Source organism: Alosa sapidissima, chromosome 16 (assembly GCF_018492685.1).
Source record: "Alosa sapidissima isolate fAloSap1 chromosome 16, fAloSap1.pri, whole genome shotgun sequence".
Taxonomy (NCBI): Eukaryota; Metazoa; Chordata; class Actinopteri; order Clupeiformes; family Clupeidae; genus Alosa; species Alosa sapidissima.
In genome coordinates this window covers 21605555-21625363 of record NC_055972.1, presented here as the reverse complement: position 1 = coordinate 21625363, position 19809 = coordinate 21605555, and the positions used below count along the sequence as shown (strand labels likewise).

The window sequence follows — 19809 nt, the reverse complement described above, 5'->3', positions numbered from 1 at the left end:
GAGGGGGGGGGAGGATGGTACTGCGGCACCAACGCTAACTGCAAATAAACACATTCATCAGTGTTGCTCGGGGAGCGTCGGTGCTCAGGCACGCCGCAGTAGCCTTCCCATCTCCTCTGACCAGCAAAGAGAGCAAGAGAAAGAAAGAGGAAACAAAAGGCAGCCTTTCCCGACGTGACTCATTTCACCCGCGAGAATGAGAACGTGCTAGAAAGGGAAAGAGACAGACAGAGAGAGAAAGAGAACAAAAGGGTAAGGAGGCACAAGTGCCGTCCTTCACTAATCTTCCAGCCTCTTTATTAAATTAAGAGATAATACGATACTCCAAGGTGTCATTAATTGCCTCTGACCAACTGTTCCGTACTGTGCTGTGGTCCGCTCACTCCCAAGATGAGCCTCTCAGCTTGGCTTTGACAGTCAACAGCACCACGCACGAAGTGTTTGGTGTTGTTTACAGTCATCAAGCTTGCAACAAGCCACACACCCACACATAGATACACATGCAGTATACAATGCCTCAACACTACACTGTCACCAAAAGTTTAATTCAAGAGATTCAGTTCCTGCCAAATCCAGTGTCCATTTGTCAAATGTGGCCCCTTCAGGCTCCAGGGTCTTTTCCCTTCCCTCCTGCTGCTTGCGTCTCAACACTTGCAAATATATTTAGGTCATTTCTCCCTGGCCAACTCAAAACCCATGAGGGGTTACTGATATAATGGATGGAAATATCAATACTGGTTTTGAACCAATCCCAAAGCAATACAATGTATCTATTACAGTACAAGGACAATCAAGGTCAGTCCTCTTTGTGACTTTAATGGGTAAATATTTGGCGTGGAGAACTAGCAGCTAAAAGAACATACCCAAGTGTTGTTAGTCGAGGCATTAAAAGACAAAGGCGATGTGACAGTTGTGGGTCGGTGGACATGATCTAACATGACGTCATGTGTTTGGCTTGAACTTTAAAATAAAATATCTAATGGATCTTGTTAATATGCCATATTTGACAGTGATATGAAGTGTTTGCCTATGTCTAGCCTCTCTAGCCTTATCTGAAGTGATACTTGATAACATGCATGTATGGACAACCCAAAACTGACCATAGAAAATACATGTCATTGTGTTTACATCTTTCTGTCTAATTTTTACACTCTTATTTGGCCACTACAACAAAAGAGCTGCAGTGGGGACAGTTTTTCAGCAGCTCAGCACTTCAGGAGGTCAATTTAAAGTGGAGGGCAGCTGGCTCAGTAACATCAGAGAGAGAGAGAGAGAGTACGAGAGAAAAAGAGAGAGAGAGCATGAGAGAGATAGAATGCGAGACAGAGCAAGAGAGAGATAGAATGCGAGACAGAGCAAGAGAGAGAGAGAGAGAGAGAGAGAGAGAGAGAGAGAGAGAGAGAGAGAGAGAGAGAGAGAGAGAGAGAGAGAGAGAGAGAGAGAGAGAGAGAGAGAGAGAGAGAGAGAGAGAGAGTAGGCCAAGTGGCGGGCTGAGGGCAAGCAGCCTGATGACGACAGTGCAGATTAGCAGGACGAGTTTGACAGCGCTACTACACGGGTGGCCTGACACGTCTGCGTTTAGACCCCTCACAAACACAGGGGCGTGCAGATGAAGAGGATCGTTTACAAGCAGACGCCATTAGCTCCACTGAACAGGCCGCATTAAAAATGCATGGCGCCGCATGCACACTACACTACACTACCCCTTTGGCCCACCCATAGCCTCATCTTCAGAAAGCTGTAATTAGCCTTTAAGCGCCGCTACTAACAGGGTTGAGTGACAGCGGTGTTTGAGCATCACATCGCTGTATATATACTCACATGAAAACTTAATGAACTGATTGACCACTGAACACACTAGCCTCTGTCCAGCCTGATATAGGATGCAGTCAGCTTCAGTGCTTTACAAATAAGATAAGGGTGAGGTCATGCTGTGATATTTTAGGCTCATTTAAAATAACACGATTATGAACTTCCAGAGATAACATAACACGTTACCACAGAGAACTACTATAAAATCCCTTAATGCCTTTAAAGGGGTCACACTTAACATGATATGTATTTGTCTGTGGTTGAATTACTGAGGCATACTATAGTATACCTCAGTAATTCAACCACAGACAAAAGTATCGGGATGCCAGTCACTACAGTGCACCCACAGGAACTTAAATGACATACCATTCTAAAGCCGTAGATATTAATATGGATTTTTGTTTTTTTCCAGCTGTTTTGGGATGGATTTCCACAAGGGCCAGTTAGGTTCTTCCACACCAAACTTGCCCAACAATGTCTTTATGGACCTTGCTTCGTGCACTGGGGTACAGTCATGCTGGAACTGAACTGTTCCCAAAAAGTTGGGAGCATATGATTGTCCAAAATGTCTTGGTATACTAAAGTCCATATTAATATATATGGATTCAGAATGGAGTGTCATTGAAGTTCCTGTGGGTGTAATGGCAGGTGTCCCAATTTGTTTGTCTATAATGTTTATGTGGCTGACTGAAAGATAACAACTGTGCGTGTGTGTGTGTGTGTGTGTGTGTGTGTGTGTGTGTGTGTCAGTGTCAACTGCCTGGCATCTTGTGTCAGTTGCTCCCCGATCTGCTTACAAGGATTTAATTCCTCAGAGGTTAAAGACTTTCACAATAATGTTGCCCTCTGAAAAAAATAAAAAAATATCCACTGGCCATGGAAACCAAGACTTTGAGAGTCAGAAAGGCCCTCACAAGATTAGAGGGGAGGATTTCAGTAAGTGAAGAAAAAAAGGCTTACACACACAAGTACCGTGGCCAACAGCCATGTGGCATCTATGCTGCTGACTAGGCTGAGCTTTTTCCGCTTGGTTTCCATCATGTGATGGTCATTCTGATCAGCTCTTTGGAGCCTGGTCTAAAAAAAAATATATAATTAGATCGGCTAGCGGTTAAAACATCCATAAATCATACTGTCGTGAAAAAAGTCTGTCCACTGACCATTCTCCATATGTCTACTGTCCACCTCCACTGAGGGGGAAGAGAAAGGTGGGAGAGACGTGTGGATGGAGCTCCGGTAATCGTTTATGTAACCTGCCATCTGTGCAACTGGATGTCTTGCTGGGCCTCTGTGCATGGTACTACCCCCCCCCACACACACACATACACACACACACACACATCATGAAAATGTACTAACGCAGTTGCTGCGTTCATCAGGTTTTAAAGGTGCATTTCTCAACTAATTCCTGCAGCCATGACTGTGCAACTTTAAAATGCTACTATTAGGTTTCATCAATCTAATATCCAAACCTTGTCTTCTTTGGCCAAAGAACCCCAGAGAGAGTGGCATTACTGTACATGATTAAAATATCTCCACATGGTGTTACGTAAGAACATATTTTGTGTCACTAGAAACCAAGATCACCACGTTGATCCCGCCTGATCAGGCTGATCAATTTTCCATCACGTCTCATCTCGCTCTCAGACCCACGCCTGAAACAGCACCCGTGGCGGGAGATGGGGTAGCCAGTGGTGACGTGCCCGCTGCCAGTCGTCCGAGCTGTGTGTGACGCCAACCAATTAGAGTTCTGCTCTCGCAGCATTCGCAATATTCATACCTGTTGGTCACAGTCCTTTTGTCACAAAGCCCTCGTTACAATGCATGACTGACTAGGGCCCCTTGATTAGAAACCTGACCACCACTGAAGGGGACAGTGGCGTCTGTGCTTGCATAAGCAGTACGTCCGCTGGCCAAGGGGGAGAAAACAGAGAGATTTGGGAGACAACTGGACTTTGGCCTTCCGGTGTGAACAATCTTGGGTATTTACTTAAGCTTAGTGTTTGCCTGGTGATAACACCCCATAGAATATCCATTAGAGGTCCATATTCATTAAGTACTACAGACATACCACACCACCATGTACCTGACCGAGAACATAAATCCCAATAGACATTTGAGACTTTTGAGTGGAGTTAGCCAACCCATTAGAAGCCTAAAAGGTCACAGTAGCTACACGGCATCTTATTCGACCATGAAGTGAATTCAAATTGTACCCATAAAGTACCTGATAACGAGGTGGCCTTGAGACCTCTTATTATTGTACTCTATGAATGGCTGCATCAGAAGATCATAAGAACCGGTTTATTATTTATTATTGGCAACGACAAATGTCAACGTGCGACAAACAGTGTAATCACGAGGGGAGCTCGCTGCATAGTCAAACACAGCATCCATAACCTGGCCCACCCTACTGTGGCCCCACTGAAACATCGGGGCAAGCGGAGCAAGCATGTCAATACTGCCACTACCCCCCCCCCCCCCAGAGAGAGAGAGAGAGAGAGTACAGAAGGACCAGATGTCAAGGAGGTTTACATAACATCTATGCTTAGGCTTACACATATATACACACACACACACACACACACACACACACACACACACACACACACACACACAGAATGAGAGAAAGAGTTTAGAGAATTTGTAGGCACAATCAGAAACACACAAAATCATACAATTCAGTAAGTCAGTAAGCAAGGGAATGAGCTGCTTCACAAAACTACTGAAACAGGAGGTGACATGATACATAAAGTCCACAGCACACATGAAAGTGGCTGACTGAACTCTTATTTCAAAACAGCTTCAGGGTGAACCCATTCTATAATAAATCACTGAACATACAGTGCTGGGCTTGTTTTCATGAAACACTAGTTTCAAACCAAATGTCCCATGATCACCTACAGCAACTCTTGTCCAACTCTTTGCTTTAGAGATCTCTTGTTTGGACTGACTTCTGGGTCATTCCAAGTGAAAACAGCCAAAATCGGGGTATCATGTACATGGTACCTCTCAGATTTTGCTGAAAAGTGTGGTGGTAGTGGTAGTGGTGTGGTGTGGTAGTGATGTGTCAACAACATCCTCACATGGCCATCGGACCAAAAACAGATCCCCTGTTTGGTGCCATTCCAACATATCATTTGTTGTGTCAGTGTGCCAGACATCTATGGACGCAGTGCTCGCCAATTCAAACTTGACCAAAAGGATCATGACAAAATTATGCCACTGCTTCCACAATTTCTTGGATAATAGTTAAAGACACTATTCAATTCAATTTTCAATTAAATTTTATTTGGAGAGTGACAGCGGCAAGGAAAAACTCTTACACTATGTCACATTCTTGTTATTTAGTTCTTTAAAAGTTTGATGGCGGGTCTCTTTCATGGGGGATAAGGGGTTAATCCGTGACAGTCTCAGTATTTAAATGTTTGCCATCACTGAGCATAATACTAAGTTATTTCCACTATTTTCATGCTTTATCATCACTAAATTCTCCCTGATCTACATTCCAGACTTCTGGAAACAATGTCCAAAATGGTGCATTATGAAGAATAAAATTAATATTATGGAGCTTCATAGTCAAAAATGTTATTTCATTAAAAGCAAGAACAAATATGTATCTTTATCTGGTATTAATCCCATTAGGATCATCAAGTGCCCACATGGTCATTTGGGGGTCCAAATACGGGGTTCCAAAAGAGTCACCTCTGCCGGAGAGGGTTTTTGGACCCCCATAAAACCCCCGCCAGTGGTACCATACCCTTCAAATTCATTTTGGCAAGAGCAAGGTTCCCACATATAACAAATAATCATGTTTAGAATAAATATGATCATTAATTGTGGTGCTAAGGCCACCCAAAAAGTGAAAAATCACACATGCCGTCAACATTTTTTAGGACTTTGATGACCCACCCCTCACCCAAACAGTAAGTAATGTTGATTCTGCCTCCATAATTGTGTAGTACAGGCTACACCAGTTTCCAGCCTTCTACCACTATTAGAACAGACGTTATGGGCTTCCAAAAATGGCAAAAGATGAAATGTGAAATTTCAATGTGTCAATTACGGCCGTGACACCCGAAATTCAAATGGACGCCACGGGCAAACCGTTTGAGATATTGACCTGAAACTTCAGATTCCCTCGTTTGGTAACATAAGGCATATTTTCACTGCTTTTCAGCAAAATCTGAGAGGTGTCATGTACATGGGTGGCTGAGTTGGCGTGGAATGACCCTTCTGCCTCAAAACTTCCTTGTGTTGGGTTGTCATGTCTCTCTTTCTCACTTCATCTTTCATAATCAAAGGAGGTCAAGAGGAGGGGAAGGAGAATGGGGGGTCATAATCATGGGGGGGGGGCATAATCACAATGCACTAGCACGGATAGGAAGGCAAAAAGGCAAAGCAAACAAATTGGGAGGGCAAGCTGCCAAGCACAGAGACCTGGCAAAGAACAGTACCACACCTTTACTGAAACTGACCCATCTGATTAAAAATGGACGATAGCACTCAGTGTCTTTGGAACAAGCCCATCACACCTACGGTCAGAATAATGGCTGTGGCTCTCCAGTCAGGACTTCTTTATTGAATGGTCAAACAGTGCATTAGTTGGGTAAAAAACCCAGCTACTGTATTCATTCAGGTGAGTGTCAATCAGTTAAGTGAAGGAAAAGTTGAGTTAGGGTCAATGACAGTAATTTCATTAACAGAGATCCCCTGAAACTACTGGGCCATTTTTCTTAGACTTATTGATTTGGTGTTTTCTGCTGGGTCTCTGTCACACTAAACTGTATTGAAACCTTTGACCACTGTTCGAGTTAATCTACTAAGGGAAGTAATACTATTATCTAAGAAATGCTTATCCATAAAAACAATTAGGTTATGTCTCCCTTTCCTATGCACACTCCCCCACATGCACTCACACACTCAAGATGAAAGGCATCACATCATACAGGTTTCACTGAAATCCAAAACAGACTCATAGCCGTGCAGCTCTGAGACACCCTTTATAGATTCTCATGTTTACTTTTGTGGTCAATTCACAAGTCAATTAAACTAGTTCACATCGTGGTATGAGAACAATTACAAAAAGGATTTACACAGAGATTTCATTTTGGCCACAACTCATATTTGTTGAATTGTCACTTTAACATCTGATTGGTAAACATTCTGCCAATAAACATGGAATAAACGAGGGTCTATGAAAAAATAAATACTGAATGGGGGAAGCAAATCAAGCCTTAAATCATTTTGCATTTTGGATGATGTTCCAACAGCCATGCACTACAAGAGTGCTAATTATCCTCCTGACCACGAATACTGAAGCAAAAAGTTCTTCAAGTGCCTCAACAAGTCTTAACACGCTAACAGAGAAAAGGAATCTCATATACTGTATCACCTCTCTCTTTCTCTTTCTCTCTCTCTCAGACACACACTTCATTCCATCCATGGGCTGAGCCCTGTGGATGCAGTGGCGTTTGCCTGGATGGCCTCCAGCCCCTGCTCTCTCCCCTCATCCACAGCAGAGCCATCTGTGCGCCTCCACGTTACATCACCACGCATCACTTCCTCTCTGCGCCGGGCTGGGCTAGCACTATCAGTCCAGGCACTTCATAAGCTGCAGGGCCCAGGCCATGAGTTCAGAGCACCGCCAGGAGTCCATTATAATGCACCGCCCCCCCCCCCCCCCCCGCTTCCATTTACAGGTCAGCCTCTGCAGGCGTTTGGTGGAGGTGGTCAACGGCGAGGTTGGAAGTGATGTGGAGCGGCCCTGCCTACACGGGCGAATTTTGCCCAGCACCAGTGCTATCTGTGGGGGCACTCAAGCACGACAGGGCCGGAGCAGGTTGGGATTGCAAATGCACATCCCTGAACTGATTCAAGACTTGCAGGGCTTGCATCGTTTCAAATGATCAGGATATTTGCAGACTTTCAGTTGAGATTCACAGAGTGTGTATATGCACACAAATGCCTCCCTGCTACCAGGAAACCACAACCTCTGTCTGCAATCGGACTCCCTATCTCCCTTCTAGATCTGTCACCCGATTCTATGCTAAGCAAGTAGTATTTACTGACGCAGTAACATGTCCTTGTCGCACTGTACCTTGATCGTTTCCCTTTTTTTAAGTCACTTTGGATGAAAGCATCAGCATGACTAAAACATAAATGTAAAAAAGAGAGCATTCTGGGTGCTGTGTCATCCTTTCAGTCTGTCTTTTTCTCTTGTGTTTTTCTCAATCCCTCCATCGGTCATTCCACCCATCCTCTGTCCTTTCTCTCCAGCAGTCTCTGAGGACCCCATATCACTCCTGCCCTGTCCACTGAAACAGATGAGTGCGGATGAGAGAAGGGGGGGGGTGGCGGGGGGGGTATGGGGGGATTCTGCATCTCCATTACACCTCAGCAGTCCTTCATGCAAAACATCAATACAGTGAGCAGCACAGCCGAATCACTCCCTTGTTCTGCAATCGGACTCCAGTCTGAGATTTCCTCATACAAGATCAAGGCCACATCAGACTGGAAAAGAATGTCTGTGTATAGATACATATATTTCAGTCAAACCTGGAAAACTGGAACTTTTGCAGACTATTACCTAAACTTCTGGAATATTAGCATTTTGAGTGCAGTAAATTGATATTTGTAAAAGCTGTGGTTTCCTTCTGGTCTTGACCTGACATTCAGGTTTGCGCTTAGAGACTTAATCTCTCCCTTTCATCGCAGGCTGTAGCATCATTTGTTGATTCTGAGCTCTGGATTGTCGGATTATCTGATTTAAGTCAACTATGAAAAAAGTGAACATGCAATGATAAGAGGAGTTATATCAGTTGTGTTGTTAATCAGTACGACACAAGAGCTGCACCAAGAACTGGCCGACACCTCACAGGCTTTGAATTACTTTAATGGGTTGGCCGTTCCTTGTTTTAAATGGTTAAAATCCCAGTTGATGAAGTTTTTTTCCCTCTCGTTCTCTGAAAACACTGAAGCCATTGTGTTCCTTCATTGCAGCCTCTGCCCACACACTGAATGAGCACATAAAGTGAGAAGGCATCATGTCCATGTTGCTCCAGCCAAAACCATCAGTTTCAGTTAATTTTTGTGGGCAACAAAATGGCACCTCGCTCACACTAACCAAGGGAGAGCTCATGTGTAACAAACACAACGGTTCCTGTTCAAATGTTGAAAGACTTACTCTGAAGTGTACAGAATCAAAGAATATGACCAGTCGTAAACCACCTTAATCATAACAGCACAAAGGTGATGATTCCACAACCTATGAATCAGAACCTAATGAAATACATATGAAGAATTTAGATTATTACTAACAGATAAATAAGTGATAGTCCTATCTACAGAGAAGGGATGTGTTCTTTTGCCATTGAATGCATCACTCTGCAGTGCACTCCTCCAGTGGGTTTGCGTGTGAGTGTGTGTGTGCCCCCAACAGCATGGGTCATTGTGCTTTCTAATTGAGGGCACCTAATTCTGCACCCAGTGCAATGCTGCCACAGCATTCGTGACAAGCCTGCCTGGGCGCACAATGCCAGTTTGGGTACGCTTACCTCAAGCAAAATCCTCTGTGATAACCGCCCCTCCCTCCCTTTCTGCCTCTCCATAATATGCCCTTCACCAAAGCCAGCTCTGTGTGGGGAGACGAGTCCATGGCTCGCAGTGCTGCCACCCTCACTGGTCGGGCCCTCAGCGTTCTCGCATTATAGCACAGTACTCTCAGATGCATGCAGAGCTGAGGGAGTCTGGCTCGACTCACACCAGGACTGGGTGCCACTGCCACGCTGGCAAGGACGTCCATGGTGTGCCTGACCGGCATGATGCTTCATCCCAACTCTCTGCACCTGGGCAGGCCGCAGTGCTCTCATCACATCTGTCATGGATCATTGATAAGGGAACTGACAACGACTGCAAAGAGGTGGGAGCAAAGTGGTGCATACTCAACTTGGCACAGGTGACTTGTGCTACAACCGTGAGCCTCCCTGCACATAAGCAATTAAGCAAATGTGGATTATGACAACAAATCACCCAACAAATCCATGCATACACACACACGTGCGCACACACACACACACAATACCTAAATATGATATGCATAAAATATTAATACCACCCTCATCATGAGACCAGCACCTCATTATCAGTTACCACCATCTATGCGTCATGCAAAATACAGGAAACCCCCGAAACGCCATCATTACATGGTGCACTCCACACAAACATGTATCTGTTCATCAAAGAAGACACTCCATTAACATGGAGGCATCAAAATACATAACAGGCAAAAGCCTCGTGCTTCATGTAAAATTTGGGTCACTGTGGTTTTGCTACCTACAAAGATAGTACAGCATTATTATTAGTAAGCTATGTAGAGATGAGAGCCACACAATACACAAGAAAAAAGCCACATGTTCTGCAATTCAAGACCCGTATTGAAACGGTCAGTTGTATTGATTGAGAAGAAACCAAAAGGTAGTGAATAGGCCAGCATGGGGCTTAACGCCATCCTGTGCACTTGCAGTGAAAAGAAACCTCACAAGTGTAACACAAGAGGAAGTTCTGATAAAGAGTGTGCCTTTTAAGAGGGAGTGGTGGTGAGAAAGTAAGAGGAAGAGGGACAGAGAAAGCAGAAACATAAAGTTCCACTACTCAATAAGCTGTGCTCCGAGGCATTCATGAATATAGTCTTCACAGCAACCATCCAATCATTCCAAAACTCTCTCACCATTCCAACAGGCACTTACACTGTCTGCGAGACAGTCATTCTTCAACCCATCATTAACTTGAACAGTCCATCAGCAGTGGACATGTGGATGAAGACAAACCCCGTTTGCCAGTGTATGCCTTGAGGCATACACAGCTAAACAGCTAAACTGAAAGCCTAAACACATCACATAAATCTAACCTAAAATGGACACAAGTGTGTTGAAACCCATCATTGGGTGCATATCTGTTGACAAAAGAATGCATTTGAATAAAATGTGTTGCAATCACATCGCCATAGCTTTGCCTATAGCAGCGCAACAGGTTTACTGCGACCTGAGCAGGTAAACTCAAGCAGATCATAGCCTACATTCCACATAGGCTAGGCTATATTAGCCAGCCACTAATTTTTGCACCACAACATACGTCGTCTTCCTATGTCATAGCTGTATCAAGTTTTAGTCTGTGAACAAGAAGAGATGTTATAGGCTTACTTTAGAGAGAGAGAGAGAGAGAGAGAGAGAGAGAGAGAGAGAGAGAGAGAGAGAGAGAGAGAGAGCGCTATTTGACCTCACTGGATATGACCTTTACCTTATTTTGTAATTTGGCAAAGTGTGTTTCTTCTTGATGACTCTCTTTAGCTGGTTCACAATGATGGAGGTGAGTTGGGGCAACGGTCGTCCCTCAAACTGTGACTTAACTTCGAAGTCTATGAGCGGGTCCTCCAGGAACGAGAAGGACCAGTGCGTAAAAGGCATTCGAGTGAACTGTAGTTTCAATCGGCCCACCACCCGGGTCATTTTAACGAACAGGTAGGCTGATTTCCCAAACACCAGGTCTACATCAATCGCCAGGTGAAACCCGCCGTTGTATTCAAGATCCACCTCGAAATTAAGCTCTTCTGGCATGCCGTCTTCGTTAACGGAGACCGGCTTAATAAGTTTCGCAGTCTTAAACACGGGCAATGAATTGCCCAAGGATATATCCCGGAGACTGAGACCCTCTAACAACCGTCCGGCTGTTTTGGTTTGTAGCAGCTCCTCAAATTCCACCTTGATTTTTTTGGTGATCCAGTGTCTAACCACCGGGGTGTCCCGGAGCTCCCGGAACAAAAACAAAAATATTGCATTTAAAAAGCCGCATGTCTCCGACTTGGAGGTGTTCAGCGACTCATTTTGAGAAGGCGGTGGCGGCGGCTGTTGTTTCGGGCTACTGCTGACAGACGCTTCCTGCGGCTTCGAAGAAGCGGCCTCTGTCTGTTTAGATGCTGCGGATGTCGTGCTTTCTTGCTGTTGCTGTCCCGATTCGACATGTTGGTTATTAAAGTAATCCTTCAATAAGGGATCAGGCACTGCTTTGACATATTGCACTGTCCTTCCTATAGGCTCCGGGCTTCTCCGGTAGAGGAAAATGAACTGTAACACTAACGTGACGATCGCCCCAGAAAATGCGGAAATTAATATCAAATATATCATTTCTAACCGAGGCCCCGTTGCCGTCAACGACTTAAAATGTCTTCATGTTCCCCAGCTAAACGGAATTAACAAAGCAAGTTTCACCTGGTCGCTCACAAAGCTGCCATATCATCTGCCTCTTTCCTGTGGTTGAGGATCCACAGCTGATTGGGCGAACGTAATGCGTGTAATAGCGGAGTAGTCGTGCGTAATGACGGCATTCGCCACAGTGTGCTCATTCGCCTCTCGAGTGACTCGCAACAAAGTGACAGTTGGTTATTTGGGAGTATAGGGTTTGCTACTTTGTAAAGACCACGACGATGTGAACATCGACTCTTCACATTTGTGCGTGTAAATGGCAGTGGATGATTTTTCAGAAATTGCCCGCGGTGCATGAGAGCATAATCCACTAAGAAAATACAGCAACTAATGATAAGGAAGTGTGATAGGCGTGGGGACAAAGGTTGCAGAGCAGTGGTCCCCAAACTACGGACCGGGGGCCGGATACGGCCCGCCACCTCATTTTGGGTGGCCCCCCAAAACATGTCCGTGGTATATAGCATCTGGCCCGCACAGGAGTACGACGTCGTCAAACTATAACCTCCGTATAATTTCCCCCATCCATTCTCTTTGGCGAGTCTTAACAGTACACATGTAATACTGTTTCGCTGGCGCTGTGGCGCTGTTTCGCGTTTGCCATCGAAAACGGAATGAAATGTAGGCCTACCTGCAAACAATATAAGAGGCCCATGCTGACTGCATCAGTGCTCAAAGTATTCTACAAGTTTATCAATTAATTGTTAATAACTAACTAATTTCTATTCAAGTCATATTTCTGGGACTTTCTGGGATAATTATTTCTATTTTTTATTCACTCATTCAAATGTTCATACAAATTCACAAAGTTCTCATCAGGTGAGTGAAAGTGGTCATTTCAGATGTTTTTGCCAGCACTTCATAAAACTCTCATAGTTTGAGAACTTCAAATTATTTGTAGGATATTGCATGTTCACAACTTGAGCTGTGTATGCAAAGACACAGAGTTCAGAGTTCACACATTTTGAATAAAATACACTTTTGGGACTCCCTAATACTTTTAATAATAATAATAATAATAATAATAATAATAATAAGCTTTATTTGTATAGCACCTTTCATACACAGAATGCAGCTCAAAGTGCTTTACATTTGAAGCATGTAACACAATAATAGTCAGTCAGTCATTATCAATCACTTTTCTTCATTGCTGGGGCCGTTTATGATCCACTCAGCAACATATCAAAAATATAGAAAATGACATGTCATAAGACTGACAGCCTTAACCCTCTTACCCCCCACAAGCACGCCATATGGCAACTGTGGCAAGGAAAAACTCCCATATTCCAGGAAGAAACCTTGAGCAGAACCTGACTTAATAGGGGGAGCCCATCTGCTTCTGGCTGGCTGCTCCCTCCAATAGCAGCAGATGTGGAATAATCTGAAAAAGTAGTCTACAGGATAAGATGAGTTAACTAAAAGCTTTCCTGTACAGGTATGTTTTCAGATCTTTTTAAAAAATATTTACTGAACTCTCCTGCTTGATGTACAGAGGCAGGGTGTTCCATAGTTTGGGGGCATAATGGATAAAAGCAGCTTCTCCACTTTGTTTGTGGAGCACTTTGGGTACGATTAAAAGATTAGAATTGGATGATCTAAGTTTCCTTTGTGGTTGATAAGATATTAAAAGCTCAGAGATATATGAATGTGCTATGCCATTCAGAGCTTTGTAAGTAATTAGCATAACCTTAAAATCAATTCTATAGGAAATAGGGAGCCAGTGCAGTTCAGCCAACACAGGGGTGATGTGTTCTCTCTTCTTAGTCTTAGTTAAAAGTCTAGCCGCAGAGTTCTGTATGAGTGCCAATTTCTTTAGATGTTTTTTGGGAAGACCAGTGAAAAGTGCATTGCAGTAGTCTAACCAGTGATAAAGGCGTGAATTAGTTTTTCTGCATCTTGTTGAGTTAAAAAGGGCCGCACTTTGGCAATGTTTCTCAAGTGGAAATAGGCTGTCTGAGTAACTTTACTGATATGGGGCTTAAAATTTAACTCTGCATCTAAGATGACACCGAGGCTTGTTACTTTTGGTTTGACCTGGTGCGCCAAGTTCCCCAGATTACTAAGAACAATATCTCGCTTTAGTTTTGGTCCAACCAAAAGTACCTCTGTTTTGTCATCATTTAGTTTCAAAACATTTTTGCTCATCCACTGATTAATGGAGGTTAGGCATGCAGTGAGGGAGCAAAGGCCATCTGGGTTAGTTGGCTCCACAGAAATATACAATTACAATATACAATATACAATATTGGGTATCATCTGCGTAGCTGTGGAAGTTTACATTATGCTGACTTATGACGTTTCCCAATGGAAGCATATATAGGGAAAATAGCAGGGGACCAAGGCAGCTCCCCAGGCCACACCAAAAGGCAAGTCATGTTTTTCAGATACATGATCTCCTAGACTGATATAAAAATCTCTGCCAGTAATGTAGGTTTGAAACCAGTTTAGAGCATTATCAGAGAGACCCACCCATTTCGCAAGGCGGTGAATTAGGATGCTATGATCAATGGTGTCAAATGCCGCACTCAAATCCAGAAGAATAAGGATTGAGACTTTGTTTGAGTCAGTAGCCAGTTTGAGATCATTGACTATTTTTACTAGAGCTGTTTCTGTGCTGTGATTTGATCTAAAACCTGATTGGAATTTTTCAAGGATACTGTTTTCATTGAGGAAGGTATTTAACTGATTACAAACAACTTTTTCAAGTACTTTGCTCAGGAACGGTAGATTTGATATAGGCCTGTAGTTGCTCAGATTGGTATGGTCAAGATTTGACTTTTTAAGTAAAGGTTTCACAACAGCGGTTTTAAAAGCAGTTGGAAATATACCTGTTTCTAATGAGGTATTTATTACCTTGAGAATAAAGGGATATAAGCTATCATATACTTTTTTGAGGAATCTAGTAGGGATTGGATCTAAAACACATGTTGAGGAGCCGGTTTGAGTTATAATTTTACCAAGCTCAGATTGAGTAATAGTGCTAAAGGACCTATTACCTATTTGGGAATGCTATTTTTTTATTAGTATTATTTCATTTGAGCTACATTTTACACTGATATGGCATGATTGCAATATAAACACAGCTACTTACTTACTTTTTTGTTTACTTGAATGTTATGTTTGTCTGTGGACCTAAATTGGCAAAATATGTCTTGTCTTCACCGTGGGATAGTGAGAAACGTAATTTCGATCTCTTTGTATGTCTGGAACATGTGAAGAAATTGACAATAAAGCTGACTTTGACTTTGACTTTAACAATGGTATTAAATTGCAGTAGCCTATGATTAAATGTAATGGAATATTCAACTAAGGTAGACTGCTGTTGTTCACAGCACTAAGCTATTTATGGTTACTAATATACTCTCTGGAGTCTCTGGCCCTCTCTTAGAGCCAGGGAAGAAGGGGGCCACTGTTGCAGAGAATGGACACAAGAGGCCAATACAATGAGGAACAATGGAATTGTGGAATAGCCTACAGTTGTGATTTGAGGTATAGGCCTAACCTTGTGATCAAAACCCATGACCAACTCTGGTTCAGAGTGAGACATCCTATGCATCCCTCAAAAGAAGACGCGATGCAGTAGCCTACCATTATCAATAGACTCAATCAATCACACTTATCCATCACAAGTTTTTCGTTTAATGATAAAAATAGGTCCTTCAAGTTTGAGGGTCAGTTGTGAGTTTGTATAAAAGCCCTCAGTTCTAAAAGTAATTTAAGCCGTAGGCTAGTCGAATTTTGTAATTTATTCATAGGCTATCATTTTAAAGCATCTTTCATGCAGTGTGACATATTAGGCTATGTAGGCTACTGTTTTATAATGTTGTATTAGTTAGATCATTACCATACCATGGTGTCACATAATTGGAAAATGTATATAGCCTATTCTCTTCCTCACAATTATTGTGTTTATATCCCACTGAAATGACCCCCAGCATAACCTTCATCCACAAAATTGACACATGTGTATGTATGGAGTTCTCTCTCTCTATCCCTCTCACTCTCCTTTTAAGTAGCCTATTGTGAATTTCAAGGGGGTTTTTTATCAGTTATTTAGGTGTGAAAATGGTAAGCAAAAAATATACCAGTCGTTTTCATGTGGACATGGCCTCAAAGAATAAGTGGCCTCGGCCATGGAACAGTGTAAAATATCTTGTCTGTCTGTAAAATCTCTTGTTTCTCTTGTCTGCATGTCCTGCCATTCTACTTTTGCCCTCCTACAAGTCAACCAACCCCATGTGTCCTTTTGCTTCAGGAAATTGCTCATTGTGTTTTAAATGGCAAATACAAAGCGGGCCTCATAGGCTAATCACCAATACCTCCATACCTCAACTAACAAAATTATGATGTTTTGTTGCAAAGGCATTCTCTGTAGCTGTTATGTTGAAATGGCCAGTGCAAGTGAGGCCTTGGACATCATCTATCTATAAAGCAAGAAGCGTCTGTGTGTCCAGATGTCTGTGTGTCTGTGTGTCTGTGGCACGCATATCTCGCTGACCGTTTGTCAGACTGATTTGAAGGTATCTTGCTATGGGTATGAGTAAGTGCAGTGCCAAATTTGACGTTGTTTGAATAAGAAATGCAAAAGATATCGTTAAATATATCGGTAAAATAAACACATTGGCTTTCGCCGCTAGCCACTCCCCCTCCCACACACCACTGTACTGTAAGCTACCAGTGAGGATAGAAGCAGGGCTTTGGCAGAACTAGATCAGTGTAGATTACACGGGTAAAAACGTAACATGTCTGACCTCAACAATAAAGTGAACTCCGCGGATTTTGCAACAACACGCCAATACACACAGGTATGCAGTGGCTCTTCAAAACAACGTAAAAAATTATGTGCAATAAACGGACACTTTGAATAGCCCAGGCTACTTTGGACTGTCTTTAGACTTTAAATAAGCAAACGACAATTCCAACTGCAAGGTCTTAAATTGAAACGAGCGATAATGGTCCCGAATTAAAGAACGTCTCAGAATGCAACACATGCAAAGCATAACCAGCGACAAGCATTACATTATTACATTACATTACATTACATTACATTTGGCTGACGCTTTTTTTAGCCAAAGCGACTAACAACATAGGAAACAGTTTAAGTTTTAGAGCAATTCTCAACAATTTTAGGACAATTTAAAAAACATTAGAGTACAGTAAGAATTTGACAAGCAATGAGTGGCAGACAGAGTGTGATGTCACTTATAGGCCACCAGAGTCACACCTTTGCAAATTTCATATGATGCATCATTCCACAAAATGGTTTGTTTTCTCTGTCAAGTTATTCAATAGGCTAAGCATATAGCCTTGACTCAAAACAGCTGTTTGGATTATGTCATTTTGATTTGTAAAAAATGTCACATGCAGCCATGCTTAAATTCTGCTCACTTCACATTTATTATATTATTATATTATCTGTAGGCCTATTCATTATTGAATGCTTACCTGGAATTATGTTTTTCCCTATCATCCTATTTTTAAAGCAGGCCTACCTGCAGGCATATAATTGGGCTACAGGAATAGCATGTTTGAACGGGCACTGCACTAGTCCTCTAAAATCCAAACAGAGGAAAAAAATGCCACCTGCTGGAAGTGTAAAAAAAAATTGCTAATTCGGTCAAATGAGTGAGGTGTGTGTGCATGTGTGTGTGTGAAAGAGAGAGAGAAACTCTAAACTCTTAACATCACTGACACTGACAAAAGTGAACACAGCCTGACCATAGAATGTTGAAGGCAGAAACAACTGTGGATGAGAGGCCAGTGCTACTGAATCAGAGATAACATTTTCTTATTGAGAGCAGTCAGTATACTTACCTCAGACATTTGCCTATAACTCACAACAAAAAAAAACACTGAGGCCACTGTCCTTAAAAAAAAATTACGAATGCCCAGAGCCATTTATTGGGCACTTGTCACGAATCGTCCAGGACCTTCCAGATCTTGAGCCGGGTTTTCCTGTACCTACCTGGCTGGCTGCACTTTTAAGGTGCTCTATTCCCAGGTGGTCAACTCCATGCCATGTTTTGCTGCTGACCTACTGCATCTCCTGTCTCCCTGCTCTGCTGCTCAGCACACTTGTGTCTTGATTACTAAATCAGGCACAGTATTTAGGCTGGGCTCTTGGAATCCTTCAGTGCGGAGTTATCTTGCCACGTCATCTGGATGTTACTGCTGTTCTGCTACTCTTTCCCTGTGGAATTACATTTTGACATTCTGATTCAGGGGCAGATCAGAACTTTATTTGTACGGCTATGGCTGATAGAATGGTAATTAAGTTACGCAGACTGGATTCTCCACTAGCAGCAAGAGCATTGAATGGTGCCAGACTCCCCCCATGTCACTGAGCCTGTTATTTTAAAAGTTTCTGGGAATCATGTTGAGTCAATTACTTTTTTTTCTATGGACAACTCCCATGTTTCACTGGTATTAGGTCTTCCATGGCTACGTCTTCACAACTGCATGTCAGTTGGAGAGATGGCTCTATCCTCTCATGGAGCACGTATTGTCTTGCTACCTGTCTGTCCTCTGTCCAGTTCCAGAGGCTGCTCCAAGGTCTGAAATAGAAGTGGACATGGACCTTTCCTCTGTTTTCCAGAGTATCATCATCTTCGTCAGGTCTTTAGCAAATCTAGGGCTACTTCTCTCCCTCCACACCGGCCTTATGACTGTGCCATTGACTTGCTGCCTGGCACTACCCCTCCTAAAGGATGCATCTACTCTCTCTCCCCTCCTGAGCGAGAGGCTATGAACAAGTATATCACTGAGTCCTTGGCTGCAGGCATTAATCGTCCCTCATCTTCCCCATCTGGGGCTGGATTTTTTTTTGTTGCTAAGAAGGATAAGAGCCTCCGTCCCTGCATTGATTATAGAGGTTTAAATGACATCACCGTCAAGAATCGATACCCTTTGCCTCTGATGTCCACAGCCTTTGAACTCCTGCAAGGGGTACAAGTGTTTTCCAAGCTTGATCTCCGCAATTCAAGTTTATTTATTTGCAACGCCTATCATTTGGTCAGGATCAGACAGGGAGATGAATGCAAGACTGCATTCAATACACCCAGTGGTCACTACGAATACCTTGTCCTTCCATTTGGGTTGACCAATGCTCCTGCTGTGTTTCAAGCCTTAGTTAATGATGTTTTGAGAGACCTTATCAATAAGTTTGTTTTTGTATTTCTTGATATTTAGATTTTTCCACCCTGTGCAGAGTCACACCATTCCCATGTCAGAGAGGTGTTGCAACGTCTCCTCCAAAATCAGTTGTTTGTCAAGGCTGAGAAATGCGACTTCCATACAGAAGAGACATCATTTTTGGGGTTTGTCATCTCTCTTGGAGGGATCCAGGGAAAGTAAAGGCAGTCTCTGACTGGTCTACTCCTCCCTCTCGCCGGGATTTACAGTGCTTCCTTGGCTTTGCCAATTTTTATAGGAAGTTTATTCATAACTATAGTTCTGTTGTGGCTCCACTCACGGCACTCACGTCAACCAAGCGACCATTTCTCTGGAACAAGGAGGTTGAACGTGCCTTTTCCATTTTGAAGGCCAGGTTTTCCACTGCCCCAGTCCTGATCATCCCTGATACTTCTGCCCAGTTTGTACTGGAAGTGGATGATAACAGGATGCATCCTTGTGCTTATTTTTCTCGTAAATTAACACCTGCTGAGCATTGGCGATCGAGAGCTACTAGCGGTCAAACTCGTTTTGATGAGTGGAGGCACTGGCTAGAGGGCACAGAGAAGCC

General features: G+C 43.1%; 1 protein-coding gene across 1 annotated transcript in view; it reads right to left on the bottom strand.

Moving 5' to 3' along the window:
- pdzd8 (PDZ domain containing 8) overlaps positions 1 to 12144 on the bottom strand; it is a 46829-nt gene extending 34685 nt beyond the window's left edge. Inside the window, exon 1 of the mRNA XM_042066665.1 lies at positions 11110 to 12144. Coding sequence (XP_041922599.1) covers positions 11110 to 11993 — 884 coding nt within the window. The 5' untranslated portion in view covers positions 11994 to 12144. The remainder of the gene's footprint in view (positions 1 to 11109) is intronic.
- Positions 12145 to 19809: the final 7665 nt, after the last annotated feature.